The sequence below is a fragment of the Triturus cristatus genome, chromosome 4_2 (assembly GCF_964204655.1).
Source record: "Triturus cristatus chromosome 4_2, aTriCri1.1, whole genome shotgun sequence".
In the NCBI taxonomy this organism is placed as follows: domain Eukaryota; kingdom Metazoa; phylum Chordata; class Amphibia; order Caudata; family Salamandridae; genus Triturus; species Triturus cristatus.
The window spans coordinates 418,328,422-418,354,948 of record NC_140586.1 but is presented as its reverse complement, the minus strand read 5'-3'; the positions used below and the strand labels follow the sequence as shown (position 1 = coordinate 418,354,948).

General features: G+C 43.4%; 1 protein-coding gene across 1 annotated transcript in view; it reads left to right on the top strand.

The window, feature by feature from the left end:
* The window catches only part of SASS6 (SAS-6 centriolar assembly protein), a 238,305-nt gene that overhangs the window by 150,488 nt on the left and 61,290 nt on the right, over positions 1 to 26,527 (top strand). The window contains exons 13-15 of the mRNA XM_085601887.1: positions 21,468 to 21,601; positions 24,654 to 24,803; positions 25,528 to 25,625. Of these exons, the coding sequence (XP_085458013.1) occupies positions 21,468 to 21,601; positions 24,654 to 24,803; positions 25,528 to 25,625 (382 nt within the window). The remainder of the gene's footprint in view (positions 1 to 21,467; positions 21,602 to 24,653; positions 24,804 to 25,527; positions 25,626 to 26,527) is intronic.

Here is a 26,527-nt window from a genome sequence, read left to right as displayed (position 1 = left end):
GAATGAAAATCTTGATGTGGAATGCACGATGTGGCACACAGACCACAAATCGCTGGTCCACATTGCAGGCATAAGCAGCAACTGAATAATATGAGAAGGCCAATACCCAGGAAGGATAGAACTCTCCATCCCCAGGCTGATAACACGCTCCAAAACCAACCGGACCAAGTCCAGGTGCCTGGATTCTGGTGTATCTGACTTACAATCTTATGAAGGCGGGTTATGGCTTTATATACAGATGGCGAATTTTCTGGTATGAATATGCAACAGCTTGATCCGATGACCCTACAAGCTCCGCCCCTATCGGCCAGGATGACGTCAAGGACAAGACGATTTTGAAGCACAACAATCCGCATAGCAGACTGCTCTTCTGTTAAATTGCCTAAGGCGGAAATAGTTTCGTTCACTACTGCTTCAAGGGTTCTAGTCAATCTACGTATCAGCTTACTATTAGTAACGGTACCTATATAGGGAAAGAGACCTTTATTGAAATCTGTGTATTTTTCCCATGCCGTTTCAGTGTAATCGACTATTGGGAGATCTCTCCTTTCTCTATTGTGTACTAAATGAGTATTTCTGTGATAATCAGGAGGAGCTAGGAAAACAGGTGGCAAAAGGAATCCAATGTAGCAGGTACCATCCCAATCTAGAGGCAAACGTACATATGCCGTCTGACCACATATAAAATAGGAATGGCGGGAAGCTCTAAATGTAGACTTGCCTTGATCACTAAATTCCACTACTGTGGTGCATCTACTATGGCCCATATGTATGGAACCATTCTTTCTTACACATAATTCACCTTTTACTGGAAATATTGACATAGCGGGCAAAATTGGAGTAGCTTCGGATTCGACATTTAGGATCATAAGATTAAGCGTAAAATTACCTAATCCATATACTTCATTTTCTAGATCAGTTCCTGTTCTTTTGGGAAGTCCCTCCTTGTTAGGATAGCAGACCTTAAGTAAAACTAAATTCAAATTTCCCCATACCCAGTTATCTTGATAAACTGCAGAATTCGAATCCAGAGAATTAATTAAGCTAAACCATGCTCCACAGGAGCCGTTGTGTGTGAACGGGTATGGAAAAAGAGGTAGAATTCCTTTATAGTTCTGATAGGGAGGGAGTCGGCCACATATCCAACAATTTGTAGCATTGCTAACCTGATGGGAATGATGCAACATACTAATAAAAGTGTTATTGCGCAGCGCAAATCTGTATGACAATTCAAGCGGAGGTAATTCACTAAAAGAATGTTCAGCAGTAACATTGTAAACATGTCTAGAAATAGGATAATATATGTGCAACAATATACTTGCAGTAATTATTAAAAGACTTGAGAAAAATAAAATTAATAACGTCACTATGCAATGACTACGCAGTGATTTACAGTACGCCTGTCGTTTCAACATTTTTCGGGTGCTTTCTCTATTCAGGTCCAAGGGATACATGTCAGAGACAATTCAACCGCTTCACCTTGGAGAGGACTTAAACAATCAAATTGCTCGACTGATTGGGCCTGAGCTTTAATTTATAATGTTCGCAATCACTTTTTTCCACAAAAGGAAGTTTTGAGTCAATGGGTGAAGACACACAAGGTGAGGTATTCACATCTGATTTTAGTCCATGAAATTTCTTGATATGACTTGAATGAATCCATCCCTTTCTGCCTTCGATCTTCACGGCTGTTCTTGTGGTGAGCAACACCAGCTGAGGTGACCTCCACCTAGGTTCCAGCTGAGTCTTTCGATCAAAGTTCCTCACGAGGACCAAGTCTCCCGGAACCACGTCATGGGGTTTCACCTCAGTGTTGTCAGGAAAAGCTGCAGCTACCTGTGAACGACAAGATTGTAGTGCAGACATCAAGGAAGCCAAGTAATCTGTCAGCATGTTACAGTCAATATCAGTTATTTTGCGTGGTATAGGCGTCCCCCACATATTTGGTGGTCTGCCGAAGATCACTTCATACGGGGATAGCCCTGTTCGAGAGTGTGCTACCATTCTTGTGTAAAAGAGTGCAACTGGTAATGCTACTACCCAGTCGACACCTTTCTCTCTGCATATTTTGGATAATCTTATTTTCAGAGTCTGATTATGTCTTTCTACGAGACCTGCTGCTTCGGGGTGTCGGACACAGTGGAATTTCCACTGATAGCCTAACAAAAGTGAAACGTGTTTCATTAATTCGGATGAGAACGGCTGGCCGTTATCTGAGTGAACAACACGTGGTAAACCGTATCGTGGGAAGAATTCTCGAACCAACTGTTTGGCAGTAGTCGGGGCAGTGTAATCTGAAACCGGGTATGCCTCCGTCCAACGGGAAAGAGCACACACAACTACGAGAACATATTTGAATCCTCTACATCGTTCCATCTGGATATAATCCATCTGGAGGACTTCAAAAGGATGATCAGGAGGATGAAATCCACCCTGTTCTACGGGAACGCTTTTTCCTGGGTTGAACTGGCAACAGATCATACAGGTACGAACTTTTTGTTTGGCTGCAGCTCGTAAATGCTTGTTGAACCAAATATGTTGAATGCTGTCTAGCATAGCTTTCTCTCCTAGATGCGCTGGACTATGGATAGTGTTAATAATGACTTGGACCATTGAATCAGGAAGGAACCACACAGACTTTTCCTTCATCATCCATCCTTGATCGGTTTGGATCCCTCCTAATTCAGTCCATTTCTTTATTTCTTCTGGTGTAGCATGTGTCTGTATATCAATTACGTCAAGAGTAGGATCTTTAACCGTCATACAGTGTGTTGGCGTCGGGACTATTGTCTTTATCATGTCGGATGTTTGAGTTTGAGCCGTCTGTTTAGCTGTTCTATCAGCTAAATCATTGCCTTGAGAAATGATATCAGTAACTTTCGTATGTGCTTTGCATTTCATAATCGATATTGCAATGGGTAAATGTATTGCATCTAATAAGGCATGAATGAGGGGTCCGTGCTGAATGTGGGCACCGTGAGAAGTTAAATAACCTCTCTCTCGCCACAGCACGCCGAAGTCATGTACGACTCCGAATGCATAACGTGAATCAGTGTATATGTTGACTTTTTTATTTGTGGCTTGAATACAGGCTTGTGTCAGAGCGACGAGCTCTGCTGCTTGAGCGGACAAGGTATTTATGCAATTTGTTTCAATGATTTCAGTGTCTGTTGTGACTGCGTAAGCGGCCACTAGTTCTCCTGTACTTGTTCTCATACATGAACCATCTACATACAACGTCAGGTCTGGGTCTGACAATGGGACATCGGTTAAATCTTGTCTGGGTTTCGTCGTGATTGTAATAACTTCAATACAGTCATGGGCTAGTGGGTCTGTTCCATTTACAGGTAAAAGTGTGGCAGGATTCAATGTGTTACAACGTCTGATTTCTATATGTGGCTGAAACAGTGTTAGTTCATACCCTGTAAGTCTTGCTATAGTCAAATGTTGTGTTTGCGTTCGATTCACAAGAACCTCCACTGCATGTGGTACTTGTACTGTCAATGGATGTCCTAACACTATGGCATCGCTTTGTCTGATTGCTAAAGCTGTCGCTGCCACTGATTTCAGACACGCAGGCAGAGCCTGAGCTACGGGATCTAATGTACTAGAAAAATAAGCACATGGTTTGTGTGCTCCTGCTTGTTCCTGTGTGAGTACTGACAAGGCAGTACCTTCGCGTTCTGTAATAAAGAGTGTAAACTGTTTACTGTAACATGGTGTTGCTAAAACAGGTGCTTGGCATAGAGCTTTCTTTAAGCTTTCAAAAGCTTGTGTATGTTCCTGAGTCCAAGGGAGAACAGTCGATGTGGCTGCCTCCTGTGTTGTCAACTGAATGAGTGGTTTTGCTAGAAATGCATACTGAGGGATCCACTGCCTACAATATGAAGTGAGGCCTATGAAAGCCCGTACCTCCTTTTGTGTCTTGGGTATTGGCATGTTAGCTATTAACTGAATGCGGTCGGGTGTAAGCTGCCTTCCCTCCTTGGACAGCGAGTGTCCAAGATAAACAACTCGCTGTACACAGAATTGCAGCTTAGAAGGGGACACCTTGTGCCCCTTTTCGGCTAGAAATTGTAAAACTGTCAGTGATGCTTTCTCACATTCGGGTTCGCTTCTAGCGGTGATCAGCAGATCATCAACATATTGAAGCAAGGCAGTGTTAACTGGCATGTGGATACTGTCGAGTTCTCGTTTCAGTGCTTGGCTATAGATGCTGGGGCTTTCTGTAAATCCTTGAGGTGCGCGTGAGAATTTAAAGCTACGTCCATTTAAACTAAATCCGAACAAATATTGGCTTTCCGGATCTATTGGGACGCTGAAAAAGGCATTTTTAAGATCAATTACAGTAAAGAATGTTGCTTCGGAATCAATAGCTGTCAGTAATGATGAGATATCGGGGACCACAGGGAATTGTGGCACAATACACTTGTTTAATTCGCGCAGATCAATAACCAATCGATATACTGGCGGGGCCTTCGGATCTGTTCGTTTGAGGATCGGAATTATCGGTGAATTACATACATTGGAGTCTGTTTCTACAACCACTCCTTGGGCAATGAGTTCGTCAATGATTTGCAGTAAAGCCACTACAGCATCTGGTGGTAACTTGTATTGCCGCATTCGTGGTAATACCACTCCTGCCTTTAGTGTGACTCGATATGGCATAATATTCATACAACCAACATCAGTAGGGCCTTGTGCCCATAGATGTGTAGGTAAAGTCTGCAATCGGGGATCCATGTCTCTAGACACATAATGACCTTTAAAATCACGTAAAAACAATCTTACTCCTTCCGGAGAACAACATATTATAGCTCCTAGAGCTTTCAATGTCTTTATTCCTAACAGGTTTTCTGGACATGATTTAGTAAGCAATGAATCTGTAGTTCGGGTCAAAGGTCCTATCGTAAGTGGAAGAGGTTGTGACACTTCATTAACAATAGGTTTTCCTGAAAAACCAAGGGAAATATTCTGTGAGCCTGAGAGGGGTGCCCCTGGAACTTCACTACGTTTTATAGTTGTTCGACTTGCCCCTGTATCGAGTAAAAATTTTCTGTCTTGGCCTAATAATTCACTATGTACATAAGGTCCTTCTTGATCTACAGGGATCTCGATAAGGGGTAAGTCAACTTCCCTCTCTAGGCTGGTTCATGCATATCGTTGATAATCAGGATAGTCATACTGTGCGGTCTGGTACAGTTGTCGTGTCGTGGTTTGCGTGGCAGCAACAGGCAGCGCTGGTGCAGCTGGCACAAACTGTATAGTCTGTTGTGGAGCTGGCATGGACTGTGCATGCTGCAAGGCTCCTTGTTCATTCTGATCCTGTCTAAGTGGCCGTGGTCTTTCTTTTGTAATACCCGTGGCGATATTACGCTTCAGGACTGGACAATCGTGTACATGATGACCTAGTTGTTTACAATAGTTGCATGTCCCTTTTACAGGTCCTGCTAAATCGCCAGAATGTGTCGTACCCTTTTTATGTCCTTCAGCTGGAACTGTCTGGGAGACTAGCATTTTCATTTTCGTGTCTTTCATGCGTCTTTGTTCATGATCTTGTTCCTCTCTAATTCTATTGTGATGATACTGTAACATTTGTGATGGAGTGTTACCTTGCCAGGTACTCTCGAATTTTAATACTCTATTCTTCACTTGGGGCAAAGAATTTTCAACTAATTTAGTCACAAACAGATGTGGGTATGATTCGCTACTTGCTTTTATGCCACTATTTATACCGAAACATTTTTCAAATCGTGCATAGAAATCACTAGTGTCTTCATCTTGCTTTTGTTTACAGGCTGAAATTGCACCCCAGTCTTCCTTTTTCGTGGTTAATAAACGTGGCAGTACCTGTACTAGTAAACCTGGTAGTGCTTTAGTTTTGTCCCCAAGCCCCGAACCTGGACCTCGGGCCTTTTCTTCATTTTCTAATGCTGTCCAATCTATCTTTTGGTCTCCCACCTCCCACTCTTTTTCCTTGAGTTTTTCATAAATGCCAGCAGGCATTAATACCTTTAATATTGTCATAATGTCGGGATAGGTATACTCTCCCATGAGTAACATGTCTTTAATTTCTCGGTGGAAACCCGCTGGGTCTTTGTCATGACTGGGTACCACTTTCTTCATTTCCAACAATTCTATTTTCGATATGGGCGTATATACATATACACGTTTAAACTCATTGTCCTCGCCCTTTATTGGGTGCACTTCTCGTAAGGGATTCTGTCTGTCCATGTAATACGTGGTTCTTTCCTTGATGGGCAGTGAGACATGTTCTGGGCATATAAAAAGAATGTACTGCTTTCTTGATTCTAGTATTTCTTTAATTAGCTTAGTACCTGAACCTCTCCATCTATTCGTGAGTAATTCGGTCAATATATCAGGTAAGGGACCAGGATCTGAATGTTGGCTTTTATATAGTATAAGAAGTTGTTGAATCATATAAATCCCAGCTAAACGCTGTTCATCTGGGGTGAGATTAAAAAATGTGTGTGCTACTGTATCATCACTATACTTCCCGGGACTGTCAACCCAATGGACAGCTGACCTGGCTAATTCTTGTTCATCCATAGAATCGAGAAAATGATAACCCCTTCGTTCTCGGAGTAATTTATCAGCTGCTTGGAATGAATGCTCGTTAGACCTTATATTTATTATTGGTGTTTGAAAATTCCTGTTATTTTCTAGACATATCGGACGTATCGGATCAGTAGGACATCTAGTACTATTACAAGATCTTCCTCTACCTACATAGGCTATAGTTTCTGACTGTCCTGTGGGCAGTCCTGATGCTTCTTCCTCGCTTTGTTCGAACTGGTCTACCGCTAATCTTTCTTCGTGTAGACGTTCTATTTCTTTACGGATCTTTCGGCACATGGCTATTATACAGTTTTGCTTATCATGTCTCCCTTCTGATATATTCTGGCTCCATCTGGTAAGAATCTGCATTGCTTCCGGGTCTACCCCCGGTCGGTCTTGATTTCTGATCACACAATTTATGAGGAAACGCAACAGTTCCCCCTGTATTTCCACTTTCTGGTATTCCATAGCTCTGTTAATACATTCAGAATCTCGCCCTGTTTGGACAAAATGGTATATATTATCTAGATGTGCAGTCATTCCTGGTAATTTCCCTAAATACACTGCGGCTCGTCTGATACGTAATGATGCTAGGGTAATTTCTTCCTCTTTTCCGGGCACAGGGTCATATCTACAATCTATAAGAAGTTCCTTAAGCGTACGGGCATTTATGAGTTTAGGGGTACGTGAATGTGCTGACTCTTGAAAAGTAAGTTTATTTATTCTAGGTGGCGTAGAAAAGATATTGGTAGCACCTCCGGTAGCCCCGTCTGGGGTATCGGGTGTGAAAGGATTTGTTGAACGTGATACAGCAACTATAGGTGTGGATACAGCTATAGAAGTAGCTGTAGGAACAGATGCAGAAACAGATGTGCTTGCCGGAACTTGTGTCAGAACTTGTTGCTGTAGGGATACGGGTACTGGATCTTGGCGTTGAACCTCCCTGGCAGGCGGTCTATGTGGGGCGGGATTAGCATACTCGGGAGCTGCGTCATCTAAATATGAGGAAAGAAAAACATCTTCTGCGGTTCTAGGATGCCCCTTAGGATGTACCTTTATTGGAAATAATGGGGTTGGCAAGTCTTTTGGTATCCCTGGAGTAGCCTTAGGTAATCCTTCGGCCAGAAGGGGATACATACCATTCATAAGGGCATTTTTTTGTCTGTCTACTTGTTCTGATTTCACTCGTGCACCTTCTTCAATTAATAGATTTTCTCGGACTTCATTGGAATTCTCTTTACTCTTCTCTTCCTGTCTACGTGCTTTTTCTGTACGTCTATATGATTCTTTACGCCATAATTCAATGGCGTCTTTCTGTGATTGTCTAGCTTTCTTTTTCCATAATTCTTCCTCTACTTTCACGATGCACTCTGCATCCCAGGTCCCCGCTACGGGCCACCTCTGACTTTCTGGTAATTCCTTAGTGTAGTCTACCCATAAATCAAGAAATAATATAGCGTCTAAGCCATGTTTATGATACATGAAGTACCCTGGAGTGTCCCTAGGAGGAATAGGAACAGCTTCTTCGAGTACCCCTTTTCTAGTTGTGATCTGTCTTAATTTCGAAAAGAGCGGCATATTGAGAACTGATCTGATACTTGATCTTGAACACACTTAATACAGTAATCACAATAATGAACAGTCATTCATACCACAATATGCAGAATGTACAAAAAAACATTTAACATTTAACATTTAACTGAGCAACAATAATGATGACGACCTAAAGAAAACTTAATCACTAAACATAATACTCGACTTGAACTGAATTATTCTGAATTTATATACTTGATATACTAGATATACTGCTAAACAGTACAGATACACTGCTGAAACAGTGCAGACCGGATTTGTGTACCCAAACCCGTCTGGACCGGCACAACTTATGTGCACGCCAGAACGCCTCCCCAGTAATGGTACTCACCGGGTAGCTCGGAAACGGAAGGCCTCAGAAACTGGACTGAACTTGAACCGGACTGGACTCGACTCGAACACTTCGGACACTGGACTCGACTTGGGACTTCGGAAACTGGTGGGCCTCTGTATACCTCGGATCTTGCTCTCTCAGCTAGGCTCTGGTCGGGATACTTCGCACTTCTCACCGCCTCGTCTGGGTGTTGATCGCAGCCTCAGTCGCCCCCGCTTGACCGGAGGGAGATACAGGAAATCCTGCTGGTACGCGTTATTGTCCGTCCAGCTGTGGCAGGAGACCGGGCCTGCAACGCACCGCCGGCGCGTGAGATGAGAAAGTGTCCCTGTTCGGGCGCCATTCATGTGGTAAATAATTTAATTACCGGGACTTAATTTGATACAGAAACATAATAAAATAGCTCAGTAAATAAGAGGCAGAATCCGTGGTATTAGAGGTTCTGAATGGGCTTTATTCCAATGGTCGATTATAATCGGTTGCTCCAGGTTCCATCACCACGAAGGTTCAGGAAGTGAAGTACATACGTTATTGACAATCAATTACTTTTATACAATAGGCATTACAGTGAGGCCAATACAAGAGGCGTAACAATTGATAGTGGTGATAATATATTCATACGTAGCAAAAATAGGCGTAACTGGGAGTGATGAAAGTACGTCATCAGATGTGATGTCATAAGAGGGTGGTTACATGAAAGAATTTCGCAATGTCAGCAGAAATACTTGGCAGATATGCGCGCGCAGCAGTATGACGTGTAATTGACGTGCAACTAGGGGGTGAAGGAGACTTGACATTTAGCTCTACATGTGGCGACAGAAGTCTGGAGGGTCAAGTCAACCTAATCCCAAATCATATCTAACATCCTATGTTTAAAGAACTATGTTATCCAAAAGAGAGGTCTCTTAGAGTAGAATCTTATTCTATACTGACTATACTGACTGTTAGTGCGTGTACAAGCGTCTAAGTGTCTACACTAGATGCGAGGGCGGAATCTTCCATAGTAACAGGGCTATGAATTACTTGCATGAAGACAGAGAAGCCGGGCCTTTGCTCGGTAGCTGGCAGAATGTTTACTTAAGCTACTAGACAGGAATGCATTGGGCAGAGAGCGGAGCAGATAATTTTCGAAGGTGAAATACAGTTCTTGGCAGGCAGCAAGCTGATGTCAGGCTTCGTGAGCCGCGCAGAGAATGAGACAAAGTTCATGGTCACAGATGCAGGCTCGAACTGGAGCTTCAAAGACAGAAAGCAAGAAGAGTTCGATGACAGAATCAGGGCCTACTTGCCTGGACTGTAAAAATGGCATAAGTGAACCATATAAAGGCGGTGGCCTTTCGTACTTAGGAATGGAATATCCGGCCCATTCATGGCGGATCAACAGAGGACATGTTAACGGTGGACACACACATATTTGCGTCTTCATAACTGGAACTGGAGGGAACATACATGTACTTGTAACATGCACATAGAACCGTTGGGGTCCAAGATAGGGGACATAACTGACCAGAAAAATCCATATTTCCACAGAAGAATCTCCCGTTTTTACTCAAACTGGTCAGCTATAACAGACAAATGGGTCTTGGACATTATCACCAGAGGCCATGTTCTAGAATTTGTAAAACTGCCTCCGAATTCTCCTCCAAAAGGACCACCTCCAGCTCACCTCGGAGCTTTTTTTCCAAACAAATTTGATGTTACGAAAAGGAGCGATCGAAGTAATTCCTCATTTGCAAAGAGGAACCGGTTTCTATTCCAGATTTTTTCTAATAAAGAAGAAATCTGGAGAATGTTGCCCCATTTTAGATCTTCGCTCCCTCAACAAATATCTAAAAAAGTTATCCTTCCGGATGCTGACTCTTCAAGAAATCCTTCAACTCCTCACTGCGAGGCATAACATGACCACTCTCGACCTCCAAGACGCTTATTTTCATGTACTAATTCTCCCCAGGCACAGAAAGTTCTTGAGGTTCAGAGTGGCTGGCAGGGACTTCCAGTTCAAAGTCCTTCCTTTCGGACTACGTTCCGCACCCCGTGTCTTTACCAAGGTCTTAGCACCGGTGGCAGCACACCTTCGACAGGAGGGAATTCAAATCTTTCCTTATTTAGACGATTGCCTTATCAAGGCGAATTCTTTCACAATCGCAACGAGCCATACTCTGAGATGTCTGTCTCTTTTCCAATCTTTGGGCCTCCGTCAATTTCGACAAGTCTCACCTCGGCCTATCACAAAGGAGAACGTTCTTGGGAGCCACCATAGACACTCTGCTGACACAAGCCTTTGTCTCAAACTAAAGGCAAATTAAACTTTACAAACTTGCCCAACTGTTGCGATCAAGAAAGTGCGTTTCAGTCCGGCAGTTTAAGTCACTTCTGGGGATGCTTTCATCCTGCATTCCCCTGATCCCCAACTGCCGTCTCAAGATGAGACCTCTGCAAGAGGAGCTCAACAAACAGTGGTTACAGGTTTTGGGAGCCTTCGACGATCATATCCACATCAATTCTCGGATTCGAGAAGCTCTACGCTGGTGGACTTGCAAAAAGAATGTGACAGCAGGCTGCTCGTTTCTAGTGGAAGCTCCAAGTTTCGCCACCACCACGGACGCCTCCCTCGAAGGATGGGGAGCGCACCTACAAGGACTCACCGTCAGCGGCAAATGGGATGCTCAACAATGGACTTGGCATAGCAACCTCTTAGAGTTGCTAGCTATCTTCCTGACCCTGAAGTCTTTTCGCACCATCATTCTCGGAGCGTCGGTGTTGATCCGAATGGACAACACGACAAGTAGGCACTATTTGAACAAACAAGGAGGGACAAGATCCGTTTTACTGTCTCAGCAAGCCCTCCAAATTTGGGCTTGGGTTTTCCGACAACGGATAACATCTAACAGCAATCCATGTCCCGGGAGCTTCCAAAGTCCTCGCGGATTCCCTCCGCAGGTCGACCATTTCCAATCATGAGTGGGAGCTCCATCAACCAACTTTGGATTGTATTTTTCAGAGGTGGGGTCGACCCGATCTGGACTTGTTCGCGACCAGCCAGAACCGCAAATGCCCATTCTTCACAAGTTGGCTTCCCCACAAAGAATCGTGCGGGAATGCGTTTTTGATGAACTGGTCGTGGATTTATGCCTACGCTTTTCCTCCAATACCGTTGTTTCCCAGGGTTCTCCGGAAAATGAAGGAGCCTTGTCGCCTAATACTCATAGCTCCCAGGTTGCCTCGCCAGTTCTGGTTCACCAAACTTCTCCTTCTCTCCGAATGCGATCCCATTCAGTTACAACCAATACCGAACCTTCTATCCATTCAGAACGGACAGATCTGCCACCCGGATCCTGCATCTCTGCGCTTAGCGGCCTGGCGCCTGAACACCTTGAATTCGCTCACTTAAACATTCCTTCGGACTGTAGGGAAGTCTTGGCCAATGCTAGAGCGCCTTCCACAATAAAGACATACAGACTCAAATGGAAACTATTTTGCCTGTGCTGTCAAGCCGCTAACATTCATCCAATCCATGCAAAACCGGAACAAATGTTGCCTTTCTTTTTACACTTGGCAAGATCAGGCCTTTCCCATTCTACTCTTAAAGTATTCTTAGCGGCTATTTCAAGATTCCGGCAGGATGGTTCTAACTCTTTACTCCTCTAGGGTAATTCAGCAGTTCTTCAAAGGATTGTTTCGCATGTTACCTACCATCCGCCGTCCACCTCCATCCTGGCATCTTAACGTTGTGCTTTCACAACTCATGCGACACCCCTTTGAACCTATTCATAGGACAGATTTGAAGTTTCTTTCATGGAAAGTGTCTCTGCTGTTAGCATCAGCTAGGCGGGTCAGTGATATTCAAGCCTTCACTATTAAACCGTCTTTCCTTCAATTCACCAAGAACTCGGTAGTGCTACGCACTAACCCCATTTTTATGCCTAAAGTACCTTCGGACTTCCATCTCAATGAACCAGTAATTTTTAAAGACTTAATTTCCTAATCCTCAATCTCCTGTGGAAAGGGCTTTGCATACTCTTGATGTCAAGAGGTGTCTAAAATTCTTATTTACAGAGGACATCTACAATACGGAAATCTGATCAGCTATTTATAGCTTATGGAAAAATGCGAACAGGACACCCAATATCCAAACAGTCAATTGCTCGTTGGATTTCGGCTCCAATTTGTCTGTCATCAGCACGCAGGCAGACCATTACAAACAACTCAGAGAGCACATTCTACTTGAGCAATCTCTTCCTCTTCCGCTCTCTTTGCTGGTGTGCTTCTTCATCAAATCTGCAGAGCTGCTACGTGGTCCAGCAGTCACACCTTTACCAAGCACTACTGTCTGGAAACTGCCAGCGATGCTGACACGTCTGTGGGACAGGCAGTTCTCCGTAATCTTTTTAAATAAGGTGAGCCTCTGTTCTTCCCTCCTCCTATTTGCTATTTCTGACATACAGATCTTCTATGTTTGTTCATGTATATAAATGCGTAGATATATTATAGAAAGATCTATATCTGTGATTACATATTGCCTGTGTTATGCATATGTTTATGTTGTGATGATAATATCACTAGTATTGTTATGTAGTTACTGCTCTCTACTCTGATTCAGGCATGTGAATCTATAAAGATACCCCAATACTGGAGAACAAAAGTTACTTACTTGTAATCTGTGGTTCTCCAGTATTGGTATCTTTCATAGTCACATGCAACCCACCCACCTCCACTCAGAGGCTCTTCTATGCTCTTTTCACTCTGGATCACACTTGTGCTAGAACATCTGAGAGCCTGAGCCTCTGAGGAGAACATTCTGGAGGTTGCTGTTGCCTAATTGGCTGTAGATTGGACTATATATAATGACTTGGATGAGTCATGAAAGTGGAGAATTTGTTCCTTTTGATTTCTGGCTACTTTACTTCCTGGTTCTAGGTTACCTATGATATGGTTTCTATATGCATGTATATTGCTATTTTTATGTACCGTGGGATTCCCACTCAGACGTCAGGGAATGATTCAGGCATGTGAATCTATGAAAGATACCAATACTGGAGAACCACAGATTACAGGTAAGTAACTTTTGTTCTTATGTAGCAAGGGCATTGTTTGGTGTTGCAAGCCTGCCTGGTCTCCCTTTATTGAAACATGAAAATTATGTAGTACAAATAAATTCCCATTCTTACTGCTTTCTCCACTGGGATTGAGCAGTTAGATAAAGCACCAAGTGACCAGTGAAAGAACAAAAGTGAGATGGATGTATACTTTGACCCACTTGAATGAATTGCTGGTAGTGACAAAGGGAAGGACATCGGAACTGTCGGAGCATCCTTCATGTCTAGGTGAACAAATCAGTCACTTAAAATAGCATGTGTTATGTAGGTTGATGCCCTTCATCTTTAAATTCTGGTTATATGATAAACTGGCAATCTATTGAACTAAGATATATTTCAAGTCTGAAGTCTGGAATACTCCTGTTCAAGGCATTTGAGCTGCAGATCACACACTATGCATAGATCGCCATCTGGTGTTGGGCCCGGATGTTTGCACTTGTTTTTGTCTTGGAAAAGTCTTTGGAAGTCACGAGATAGGTGACGACTCCTTTGAACGATAGTGTGCATGGGCATCGGCTCCATCTTCAGGTTGTTTTTTTCCGCCATCGGGCTCGGATTTGTTTATCGCGCTCCAGTTCGGTGCCGTTACCGTTCCAACTTTCGACATGCAATCCTCACCTTTTCTCCGGTATTGTCTCGCTTGCGATCCCTAGTCGTCACGCATCTCTTCAATTTCGAAGTCCTCGATTCCGGTCGTCGACAAAGGCCTTCGGGCCTACTTAGGCCATTCCATCTGGCTCATGGAAAGGACTCCTTTTAAGAAGTGTCTTCAATGTGGGTCGAAGTTCCCACACACAGACCTTCATGAGGTGTGTAACCTCTGCATCTCACCAGAGCACGAGGCCAAAGACTGTCCAGCTTGTGCCTCTTTCCGCTACAAAAAGACCATCCGGGATCGTCTAGCTCGAAGAAAAATGGCTTGCTCGTCGGCACCCATTCCCGATGACATCTTCCAGGAGGGTGTCGATGTACCAGAACCGGAGCAAATCGAAGAAGGCCCCGTCAGTGCCTCCGAAGCCGATGACTCCGACCTTGAGGACATCACTCCTGGGCAACGGGTCATAAGTAGTGACGTCGACCCAGACTCCCTTCCCCACGCACCCAAAAAGGCTTCGGTGGCAACTTCACCTTCGGGCCCAGGTGCACACAGAGACAATACTTCTCACGCCCCGCCTTCGGGCCTGGCAAAGAAGTCCACAACGAAGCCTTCAGACCACTCGGGCTCGAGTCAGCCTGCCGTCAGTGCCCAAACTCAAGCCCCAGCACCAAAAAAAGAGACCTTCCTCCATATCGGTGCCGACCGCTGCTTCCCCATCCACGCTCTCGACACCCAAAACTACCGGCACCGACCCCTCGACTCCGAAGAAGCAGTCGGAACTGAGCAAAATGTCCCTAACGTACCACAGGACGACATCTACCCCTCTAGACCTTCCCCACCAGAGGATACCATAGGTTTCACCCGGCTCATTCACAGAGCTGCACATTACCACGGAGTTGCCTTACACACAGACCCTGTGGAAGAGGATTTCTTCATGGACACTTTTGACACTTCACAAAAGTCCACCTCTGTCCTCCCTATGTTAAAAGGGGTCATCAAACATGCACCTGAGGCGTGCAAAGATCCTGTGAGGGCTAGGGTTATAAACCCCAGGATAGAAAAAAAATATAAAGCTGCCCCAGCAGACCCTATTTACATTAAAGGCCAGATACCATTGGACTCCTTAATGGTCTCCAATGCCAGAAAAAGGGCTAACTTGCAAACCTCAGGCGACACTCCATCTCCCGACAAGGAGTCGAACTCTTGGACGCCTCTGGTAAACGTACGGCGCCGCTAGCGGCTAATATATGGCGCATCGCCAATACTCCAGCTCTGTTAGCCAGATTCAATAGAGCACACTATGATGAGTTAGAGTCCCTATTGCAACACCTCCCTGATAAATACAAAACTAAGGCCAACAACCTCATACAGGAGGGTAAAATCATCACAAACCCCTCCATTAGTTGTGCTCTAGACGTGGCAGACACCGCCTCCAGGGCCATCAACACAAGTGTCCTTCTGCGTAGGCTACGCATTTCAAGGTTTAAACCGGAGGTACAAACTTCCATTCTCAACCAACCATTTGACCAGGAGCATCTATTTGGGCCTGCCGTGGATTCATCTCTCAAAGATGAAAAAAGATAGACCCTGCTAAATCAATGGGAGCTTTGCAATCGCAAGCTCCCAGATGTTCCTTTCGTCGCTCCTCTTAGAGGGGCACATCAAGAGGCTACTCCTCTGACAATCCCTTCACATCCTATAAAACTCCCACCCAGACCACATTCACCAGAGGCTATCAAAGAGGAGGCTACAGAGGCAATAATAACCAGGATAGAGGCAAGACCAATAATACCCGCTCAGCCTCCACCCCTACCCAATGACTTCCTTCCACTCCCCCAGACCATTCCACTCCGGTCGGGGGAAGATTACTACATTTCCTACCTGTCTGGAACAACATTACCACAGACAGGTGGGTGAGACAAATCGTTCAATCGGGTTACTGTCTAGAACTCACTTCTACTCCCCCAAACATACCACCCACACAGCGCCCAATGTCATCAGAACATTTATCGCTGCTAAAGCCGGAGGTAACCTCCCTCCTGCACAAACATGCAATAGAACCAGTCCCCCTGCAACTGCAAAACACAGGGGTTTCCTCCCTGTACTTCCTCATTCTCAAGAAGGACGGCTCTCTAAGACCTATCCTAGACCTCAGACCCTTAAACCTGTTCATACACACAGACCATTTTCACATGGTCATGCTTCAACAGGTCCTTCCTCTTCTCTCGCAAGGTGATTTCCTTGCCACTCTAGATCTTAAGGACGCCTACTTTCATATTTCCATTCACACCTCTTTCAGGAAATATCTCAGGTTTGTAGTGGACGGTCAGCACTACCAATTCAAGGTCCTCCCATTCGGAGTCCCCACAGCACCCAGATTATTCACCAAGTGTCTGGTGGTAGTTGCAGCTCACCTAAGAAGACAGCACATTCACGTCTTCCCATACTTAGACGACTGGCTCAGAAAAATCAACTCATACCATCAGTGTGTACATCAAACTCACGCCACAATCCAACTACTCCACGACTTAGGGTTTACAATAAACCACGCAAAGTCTCACTTACAACCGTCCCACTTAGTACCTCGGTGCCACAATAAACACCTCAAAAGCACTTGCATATCCCAGCCCAGCCATGATAGCAAGCATACAAAGCCTCCTATCAAAATTTCAGCCGCAACACTCTTCCAGCTCTAGTGTGCATGCAATTGATAGGGATGATGGCCTCTTGCATATTCATAGTACCTCACGCAAGAGTCCAGATGCTTCCCCTACAGAAATGTCTCGCACGTCAGTGGAACCAGGCTCAAGGTCAGCTGACAGATCTGGTGTTGGTGGACGGTCGCACACACCGCTCTCTGCAGTGGTGGAACACCAAAAACCTTTCCAAAGGGCGACTGTTCATTGAGCTGGTTCCACAGATTGTGCTAACAGCTGACGCATCGCTCTCCGGCTGGGGAGCTAATCTGTTACATCACACCATGTAGGACATGTGGACCCCTCAACAAAAGTTACTCCACATCAATCACCTGGAGTTACTAGCCATCTTCCTAGCCCTGAAGGCATTCCAGAAACAAATATCGGGCAAAGCTATCCTAGTCCGCACCGACAACATGACAGCCATGTACTATATACAAAAACAAGGCGGGACACACTCCCTACAGCTCTCTCAACTAGCGCAAAGCATATGGAGATGGGCTATTCCTCAGAACATTTTTCTCCTAGCCCAACATGTCCCAGGAGTCCAGAACAGCATAGCCGATCTGTTAAATCATCAGACTCAACAGAATCACGAGTGGGAACTTCATCCGCAAGTTCTGTAACCATTTTTCCACATGTGGGGGCAACCAGAGATAGAGCTCTTCGCCACACACAAACGCCAAATGCCCAAGCTTCGCCGCCAGATATCCACGCCCATTGTCCAAAGGAAATGAGCTATGGATGAATTGGTCAGGCAGATTTGCGTATGCTTTTCCGCCTCTCCCACTCATTCCACTGGTGGTGCGCAAACTACAGCAGCACTCACTCACGCTCATCCTAGTTGCTCCAACATGGGCCAGACAACTGTGGTACACCACATTACTGGGACTATCGTCCCGCACCAAAAACTACACCTCTCCCCACACCTCTTAACCCAGAACCGTGGAGAGATCAGAGAACCGGACCCAGCACAGCTCAACCTCGATCTGGCTCCTGAGGTCTTAGAATTCGGTTACCTTAACCTTCCCCCTGACTGTATGAACATTATCAAGGAAGCTAGACGCCCCACCACTAGAGCCTGCTATGCAGCCAAGTGGAAACTATTTGTCATATATTGTCACAATAACACCATCAATCCTCTAGATGTGTCTATTCAACACATCTTAGGTTATCTAATGAATCTCCTAAGGTGTAACTTAGCATACACATCTATTAGGTTACACCCCGCTGCCATAGCAGCCTACTTACAAAATAGACCACCCTTGTCGCTATTCAGGGTACCTGCCATCAAAGCATTTATGGAAGGCTTCAAAAGAATAATTCCCCCCAGGGTACCACCCTCACCTGTGTGGAATTTAAACATAGTTCTCACAAGACCAATGGGCCCTCCTTTTGAACCTCTGCACAAATGTGAGCTACAATTTCTAACATGGAAAGTTGCTTTCCTAGTGGCCATTACTTCACTTAGAAGAGTCAGTGAGCTACAGGCACTCACTATTCAAGAACATTTTTTACAACTCCATCATAACAAAGTGGTTCTCAGAACCAATCCAAAATTCCGCACTAAGGTTATTTCTCCTTTCCACATCAACCAGTCTGTGAATTTGCCAGTATTCTTCTCGCAACCACACAGTCGCAGAAAGAGCTCTTCACACTTTAGATGTAAAAAGAGCACTGCTTTATTACATTGAAAGAACAAAACCTTTTCGCCAGTCAACACAACTTTTCGTGTCCTCACCACCACAAAAAGGCAACCCGATATCAAAATCTGGGATAGCAAGGTGGATTGTCAAATCCATACAGATTTGCGATCACAAAGCAAAACGTACATTAGCAGTTTCCCCTAAAGCCCACTCTACCCGAAAGATAGGGGTTTCAATGACATTTTTAGGAAACATTCCCTTCGATGACATCTGCAAAGCAGCTACATGGTCTACACCGCACACATTCACAAATCACTATTGTGTAGATGTGCAAACAAAACCGCAAGCTAGTGTGGGCCAGGCTGTACTCAAAACATCATTTCAAACTATTGCAGCAGATACTGGTGGTCGCCGCTAAGGATGGGTACTGCTATACAATCTATGCATAGTGTGTGATCTGCAGCTCGTATACCTCGGACGGAAAATGCTACTTACCAGTATGCATCTGTTCTTGGCATGTAGAATTGCAGATCCACACACGCCTCCCCGGCTACCTTTATCTGTACCAGTACTATCTTAGTTAGATACAGCATACATGGGCATCTTATATGTTTCTCACAAAACTCCATCATTTCCCTGCTGGCAAAAAACAATCTGAAGATATAGCCGATGCCCATGCGCACTTTCGTCCAAAGGAGGAGTCCCCTATCTCGTGACTTCCAAAGACTTCTCCAAGACAAAAACAAGTGCAAACATCCGGGCCCAGCACTAGGTGGCGATCTATGCATAGTGTGTGGATCTGCAGCTCTACATGCCAAGAACAGATGCATACTGGTAAGTAGCATTTTCCTTTTTCCGTTTAGTAAAAATGGTGGTCTTAGCTTTACAATGAACATGCTAGCTACCCTCCACTTTGTCTACATTCGCCCACACTCTTCTGCAGGAGCAATGTGTTCCCTGAAGCTTTTTGTCAGTTTTGCAAAAGGCTATTTATTGAGTCTACTTTGAGACCTTTGCCTCCACATTGCATGTGCTAAAATCTTGGCCATGGGTGCAGCCATATCCAGCATTTGTTCCTGACTTTTCATTTTAAATGTTTGTTACCTTGTCCTTTATTTCAGATGTGTGGTATTTGGCAATTCAGCTGTTCCTGGCCTAGATATCTTAGGGCATTTGTAGAAATATTCAGCCGCGCTTAAGGATGGTATTCAGCCTGCAGATATGGGGTGTATCTTGTCTTCCTGACCAAATCCAGGACCACTAGCTTACTCTCTTCCATTGTTCATCCTGTAAGGGTTTACACGGTGTTATCACTATACACAGGCTTTATTGGGCTCAATTCAGCCCAGTGTTCTTTGTGGTGTAGCCAGTGCTATCAGAGATTGGGCATGGTCGTCTGGACTTTATGCTAAAGATGGTTCCAGCCTACCAAAGGGATCTGTCAGCATGGACTTTATTAACATGTCCAGAGCAATCACAAGTTGTACGCAGGACGTCCTTTTGGTGAATGAGTATTGTGCCTCCATGGATGATCCTAGGGCATCTTGATACTATATATATCATGGTATCAGATGGACCTAATTTGCCTAGGACTATTGGTACCTTTGCCTCGTTCTACCATGAGGACCCTACCTATGGAGCTCTGGTGTGATTCACCATCTTTAGCAATGACTTCATAGTTTTAGAAATTACCTCATGAGTTGAACTTGACAGTCTTTACTGTCCTGTGAACACTCTGTGCCTGTTCCTGTTGAATGTGATGCAACAAACTTTGTGCCTCTAGAATGAAAAGGAGTGGACACAAAGTAGTGATTGACAAAATAGGTTTACATGTGGATGTGTAGCACAATGCACAATATTGAAGTGGTCTTTTAAATTAAAATTGTAAATCTGATAAATTCCCTAGCTCTGACTTGCGGTTTCTGCGCACTTCATGTGAGCCAGTCTAACTGCTAAGGATGCGCCCAGCACACTCAAAAGCATTCAGATACTGCTCAGGTTCTTAATTTAATTCTATCACGAGCGTGCAGAAGTGTGCCCCTTCTGGGCACCTGGTCAAGGGCTCCAAGGAACTCTGGCAAAACAACCCACTGTCGGGAGGGGGGAGAGTAGTGTTTGTGATCCTGAGTAGTGCTTTGAGATCCTGGCATTTTGGATTTTACAGTTGCTACTCGGTGGCGAGGAAGGGAAGCCCATGCATCTAGCAGCCTTAAGACTAATGAAATAGTTAGTTGTCGTACATTACAAATAAGCACCATAAGTACTCTTTTCTCCTGCGTACCAGCCCATACACAATAGGTTAATAGAAAAAGCACTTGTGTGCAAAAAAGTAAACGGGAGCATAGCATAAGGAAGATGAGGGGCTTGCTGTTCGGATTACGGTTATGTTACAGGGCTTTAGTTTTAATTAGTTTGTTGAATTCTTGCTTGATGCAGAAAGAGCGTTTGTTAACTGAGCATAATACCAGCATATCTTGACCTAGAATTCTCATCTTATGGTGAAAAATGTGCTTCTTGTCAGGTAATGTTAAAGTGAAATTGTTATTGAGTTTCTGTGTATTAGTAAAATGGCAGAGAAAGTTTCTGCACAATGAGAGAATGTTAATAGCGAACACTCTGCAAAATGATGTTTACATGAAACTTTGTCTCATCTAGTAATAACATAGTTTAGGTGGGGCCTTTCTTTTTTTCTATAAAAAGCTGCCCACCATTAAACGGAAAGGGATAGTTCTTCCTTGCCAACTGGAAAATAATACTTTTTCATTGTCATTTCCTATTTGATTTATGGCGTTATCTTAAAAAAAAAAAAAAGCTGTACCCAAAGTCCCACTATAGATGTATGTATATCTTTTTTAGACATTCTTACTTTGACATTACAAATGAATGTTTCTTCTTTTCTGAATTTGTTTTGATATTTCTTTGCAGTTATTACATGGCTAAATAGACAACTGAATGAGAATCAGTGCGCAAAAAAGCAAGAAGCACTTGGCACAATGGCCAATCCTCTAGCATACCCCAACAGTGGTACTTTCAGAACAAGCCTTTCACCCAACCATGTGGTAGGATATGAAAATGCATGATATCTTAACATTTACTATTAACACCTATGCATGCAAGCGTATTACGTAGTTAAACAGAATGTACCATCTTAAATTTTACCTGTTTCAAACTGAAAGAAAGGGAATGTAGTTATAGCAGTTGCTCTTGAAATTGAAAAACTGTACCCAATGAAAGATTTCTGAACTAGAATGAATGTTCTACCTACACTGTGACATGCTTTTTGAGATAATGGCTTGTTGAAAGAAATATTTATTTTGTTTTGCATGGTTGACTTAAGAAAAATAATTTTGTTTACTTTTTCTGTAGCTAGTAATTGAAGAGGAGTGTGGATATTTGCTAATAACCATCAAAGATATTCAGAATTTGTTCATTTACATCTAGCTCTTCATCCCTCTGAAGACAGCATATTGTTCACAAGGTACCTATAGGGGTGTGCACATCATTTAAACTCCCGAGTCATTTCTTTTCGTAATGAGTTAGCCATTTCCCTTTTTTTCTCTGGCATGATAATGAGGAACCTAGGTCTTTCTTTTGTATCTAATGAAAATGAGTTATACTGTGAGGAGTATTGGACAGGAATGTCTCCTTCATGGTAAATCGGTATCCTGACTTTTTGTTGGCCTACCTGTCATGTTAAGACAGCAGGTTCACTGAAGCCTGGGCTTATCCATGATGCAGAGGTTTTTTTTACCGGAACCAACTGCCCTCTACGTTGAAAATGGGCTATTGTCCATGTCCTGGGTTGTTGACATAAAGTGGTGGTGGCAGTTCACAGATTGTTGTGGATTAATCATCCTGCACAGGCCTTTTTTCAGTTCCACGGGGGTGTGCGGCCTACCGGCCCACTAATGTACACGTGCTCCTTAAATGTAACACCCAGATCTTTTTGCTGTCATTTCTTATTCATGTTGAATGTATGCATGTGTTTGGTGTAGAGGGTTGAAAAAACTCCATGTGACGGTGAGAGCCTGATTGCTGGGACCAGTGGGATCCATGCTGGATTTCCCCTGGTTTATTATGGCACAAGATGGAAGTGGGATACAGCTCTACAGACAGTGAAAGTGTATTGTCCTCATTCCTAAATCCAAAGAGAGGAGACCAAGACAGTGAAGTGAGGTAGAGTGAAGGCAGAGCTAATTGTAGAAACCCTAGAAGTTTTATGAGGAGCTTTGGTGGTTAATCCTTCCTGAGCACTACAATTTGGTGGACTGTGGGAAGGAGATGTGTCTGCATGTTCTGATATAAAGGGTGAGGACGTTTCCAGGCAGAGCCTGTCCTTTTTGTTTCCCTGATTTCTCTTCGAGTAGGCTGAAAGCAGCCAGGTGCAGAGTCGTCTCACTTTATTTCCCCCATATTTTCGTATTCTTCTGGTTTGAGCCAATATCACCTACTGTGAGAGCCCTTACTTGCACAAAACTTGTCTGTACAGCAGCCAGAAAATGATGTTTGCAAGGGAGCCGCCTCAAACCAATTCCAGGGCTTTAGATCTGTGTGGAAAATGAGTCTAAACATTGGACCCAACTCAAGTGCTCAGCAGAGTACTTAAAGGGTCGCTGTGAGATGAGGGCTGGTGTCTGCTTAACAGCAAGTCTGAACAACTTGCCTATGAAGCTTTGGGTCTGCCTAAAGCCTAGAAGCCTGCTGCCCGCTTCGACAACAAAAGGAGAGTGCCAGGTTCTGCCTGAGGCAAGACTGTTCAGCAGTGCGAAAAGCGCGCAGAAATGTTATACCAGCAAAAACAGTCAAAACCGGGAGGGCAGAGAGCAAAAACTCGGGGGAAACACGCCAAAAGATGCCAAGTCTAACACTAGTGCACACTCTTGTGCTCAAGAACTGATTAGACGACCAACTGGTTACATGTTATGGTGATCGCTTAGTGAACCTGTGCCTGTGTTTAATCATTGCAGATGTCCCTTTATCTCTGCTAAGTCACGGAAGATATATGGGGCACTCTAAAAGCTGGGGTAGGCCACCATAGATGGTTTCGAGTTTGACTAACGCCCATAGGTGGGTTTGTAAAACCTTTTAGCTGAACCACCTTTATGTTTACTAAGACCAACACTGGACTAAATTGTGAATTATTTTATCTGTTGCTTGGCTGTTTTATTTTCTGAGGAGCCTTTGACTGCTCACCCACTCTAGCCTCAGAGTTGAGTGTGGAAAGGTTGTACTTGGCCCTGATTGCAGAGCTACAGTAGAACAGATACCAGAGGCAAACCACCACAGTCCAGAAGCCTCTATCTGTCTTGGGGCCACCCCTCAAATGGGTGTGACAAGATTCAAACCATTGAATCGGCACCCGGCATCACTGTATGGGTTCCTTTGAATACAAATACTTGATGGGCCGATGAACAAACCTTAGGTACTTTGCCACCTCTTGTGGACCTGTGAGCAAAAGATTTAATAGGATCTGATAAAGCTTTTGGAATTTAGTTGCCAACCCTCTTTCTTTTTATTGTGGTCAGTGAAAAATATTATGTCTTTAAGCCACAATTCATGGTTGTGCAGTGATTTCACGAGTTCTAAAGTATGATGTAAGGTAAAAAACAAACCTAAACTGAAGAGCTGGTTAGAACAAACTGTTTAATGAAAACCAATATTGATTTTAATGACGGGTTCTCTACCTTGAATTAAATTGCATGTTCAATTTAAAATTACTCTATATGATTAAAATAGTATTTTGCATCTCATTTCCTCCATAGTTATCTCCTGTTGGTGTTAGGTGAAAAAAGTTGAAAATATGTAATTCACTTTTATGCAGTTTCTTTCAGTCTATTTTACAGATGAAAATGCTGTTTTCAGTTTTGCTTCTCTTAAGTTATTGGCTCTTTAAACACTTAGGATTTGAAATGTAGAGCTTTATAGCTTATTCTTGTTTATCATTGAAGCCGTGTATTTTCCCAATGTCGTTCCAATTTCAGAGTCCACTTTTGTTAAAATGATTCTTCTAACCATTTATGTATGGGTTTGAAAAGGTTGAGAAGCAATTACAGTCCTCATGGTGTTTCTTTATTGATCCCAACTTTACCCATCTCTTTTTTTTTTGTGCAGCCTGAAAATAGGCAATATATCACCAACTCAGGCCCTAACTATCCTGCATCCTCTGCAGTCCCCTTCAAAAATTCCTTCCCACAAGCGTTTTCGACCAACATTGCCAGTCAGCACTCGGCGTATGCACATGCAACAGGCTCTGGACCAAAGGCAGGCATTTTATTTTACTGCACTTGATTTTTTAAAAAACTTTTTTATTTTGTTTTCTGACTAACTCTGTAATGTATAAATACACTGGACCACTTTTCTGTAAACTGCATGTTTAAATGATAATACATTTCAGCCATCATATGCGTAATGTAAACGTAGGAAAGCAAAAATCCTCTGAGTCTGAACTTTGATTGTTTTGAAAATGGCCATAAGTTGTCATGACTTAACATAAATGGGACTAGTTTTTTTTTTAATTTGTAAAGATAAGTGCATTTGCTTATGGAAAATATATTTAAACGTTTGTGAGAATATGTACTCCTTTTTTAAATTAAAACTTTTAAAGTTCCCTTGAAATAATCCACAAAATTTGAATTTAAGCTGCTGCTGATGTTTAGAGTATAGTATTTTTGCCAGACTGGATATCAAATAAAGAGAATTAAAACTATTATTATGAACTGATATCTATAAAAGACTAATTTTAATTTGTCACTTAATTTCCATAACAATACCCTTTTCCTTAACCGCACAAATATACTCTCCGGATTGATTAATTGGAAATTAAACTTTATATATCCATGATGTCAGTGGCCTAAAAATGCTAACTTCAAGCACTTCTTTCACTGTATATACCCTAGAATCTAGGTTAATGAAAGTAGTATGAATGCTGTTGACTGAGATATTTTAAAGATTTGTACTAATGCAAGCTTTGTTACTATTTGCACAGGTTCAATTAAATATGCCTTTTCCAAGACCAAATGCATTTTCGCCTGAAATTCAGACAGGATTTAGTGTTGCCACAACCCGTACAACAAATAAAGAAAAGTGAGTGGCTCATTTTGTTTTTAAAGTTAATCAGTTTGCATATGGTTGTGTTGTTCCCTGGAGAAGTCAAAAGTGGTACGTCTAATCACTTACCATAGTGCTGTTGGCGAAGCCTTCTGCCTTAGAATGGATCAGTGAAATGATTACTTTGCAGAGGCAACATGCTGTCTATCTTGGAGAGGACCACTGTTGTGTTTTCCTTCACGGAACCCCCTTTTAATTTCTGATGAAAATGAATCGAGTGCGGGTGCGTACCCTAGTGATCCAGCATGGTGGACGAGAGTTAGGCAATCTGTGCTCAGCGTTAAAATCCTGAAATTATCCTGTTTTGTTGGACCTATTTTTCGTCAAACCATAAGCCTTCAGGTTCCAGAGTCAGTTGCCCTGGCCGCTGCGCCACTCCTCTTCCACTAAGTACGTTTTTATAGACCTTTGTTTCTGCTTTGCAGCGCAGTTAGTTTTTGCATTTTCAGTCTTTTTTATTGTTTTTTAGTCTGTTGGGGGACTAATAAAAATGAGATTAATGATGGATGTTTCTACCGCTAGAATCCTCACCTCTTGAATATCCCAAGTGCAATACTGGATCTCGAAACTTCTGAACTAAATCGCCTGCGCTGGTAGGTGGCGCTGGCTCCTTTACGATGCCGAAAGCGAGTTTTTGGTGGTGTTAAGCAAGCCAAATTGCACCCACCTCTATGCCATGATGTCGAATCCTTTTTCCACACTACTTGGCGAGGATCTGGTGCTTTCTTCTATCTGTTTTTCTCCTAGGAGATGTTCTCATTTGACAATTTATTTTTTATTTTTGTGCAGCGTATTAGGGATGTTGCCCCCTAAAAATTGTCATTGTTCATGCCATGTCAGCCAGTGGCAGATGCATCAATTACAGATCCACATGAGTA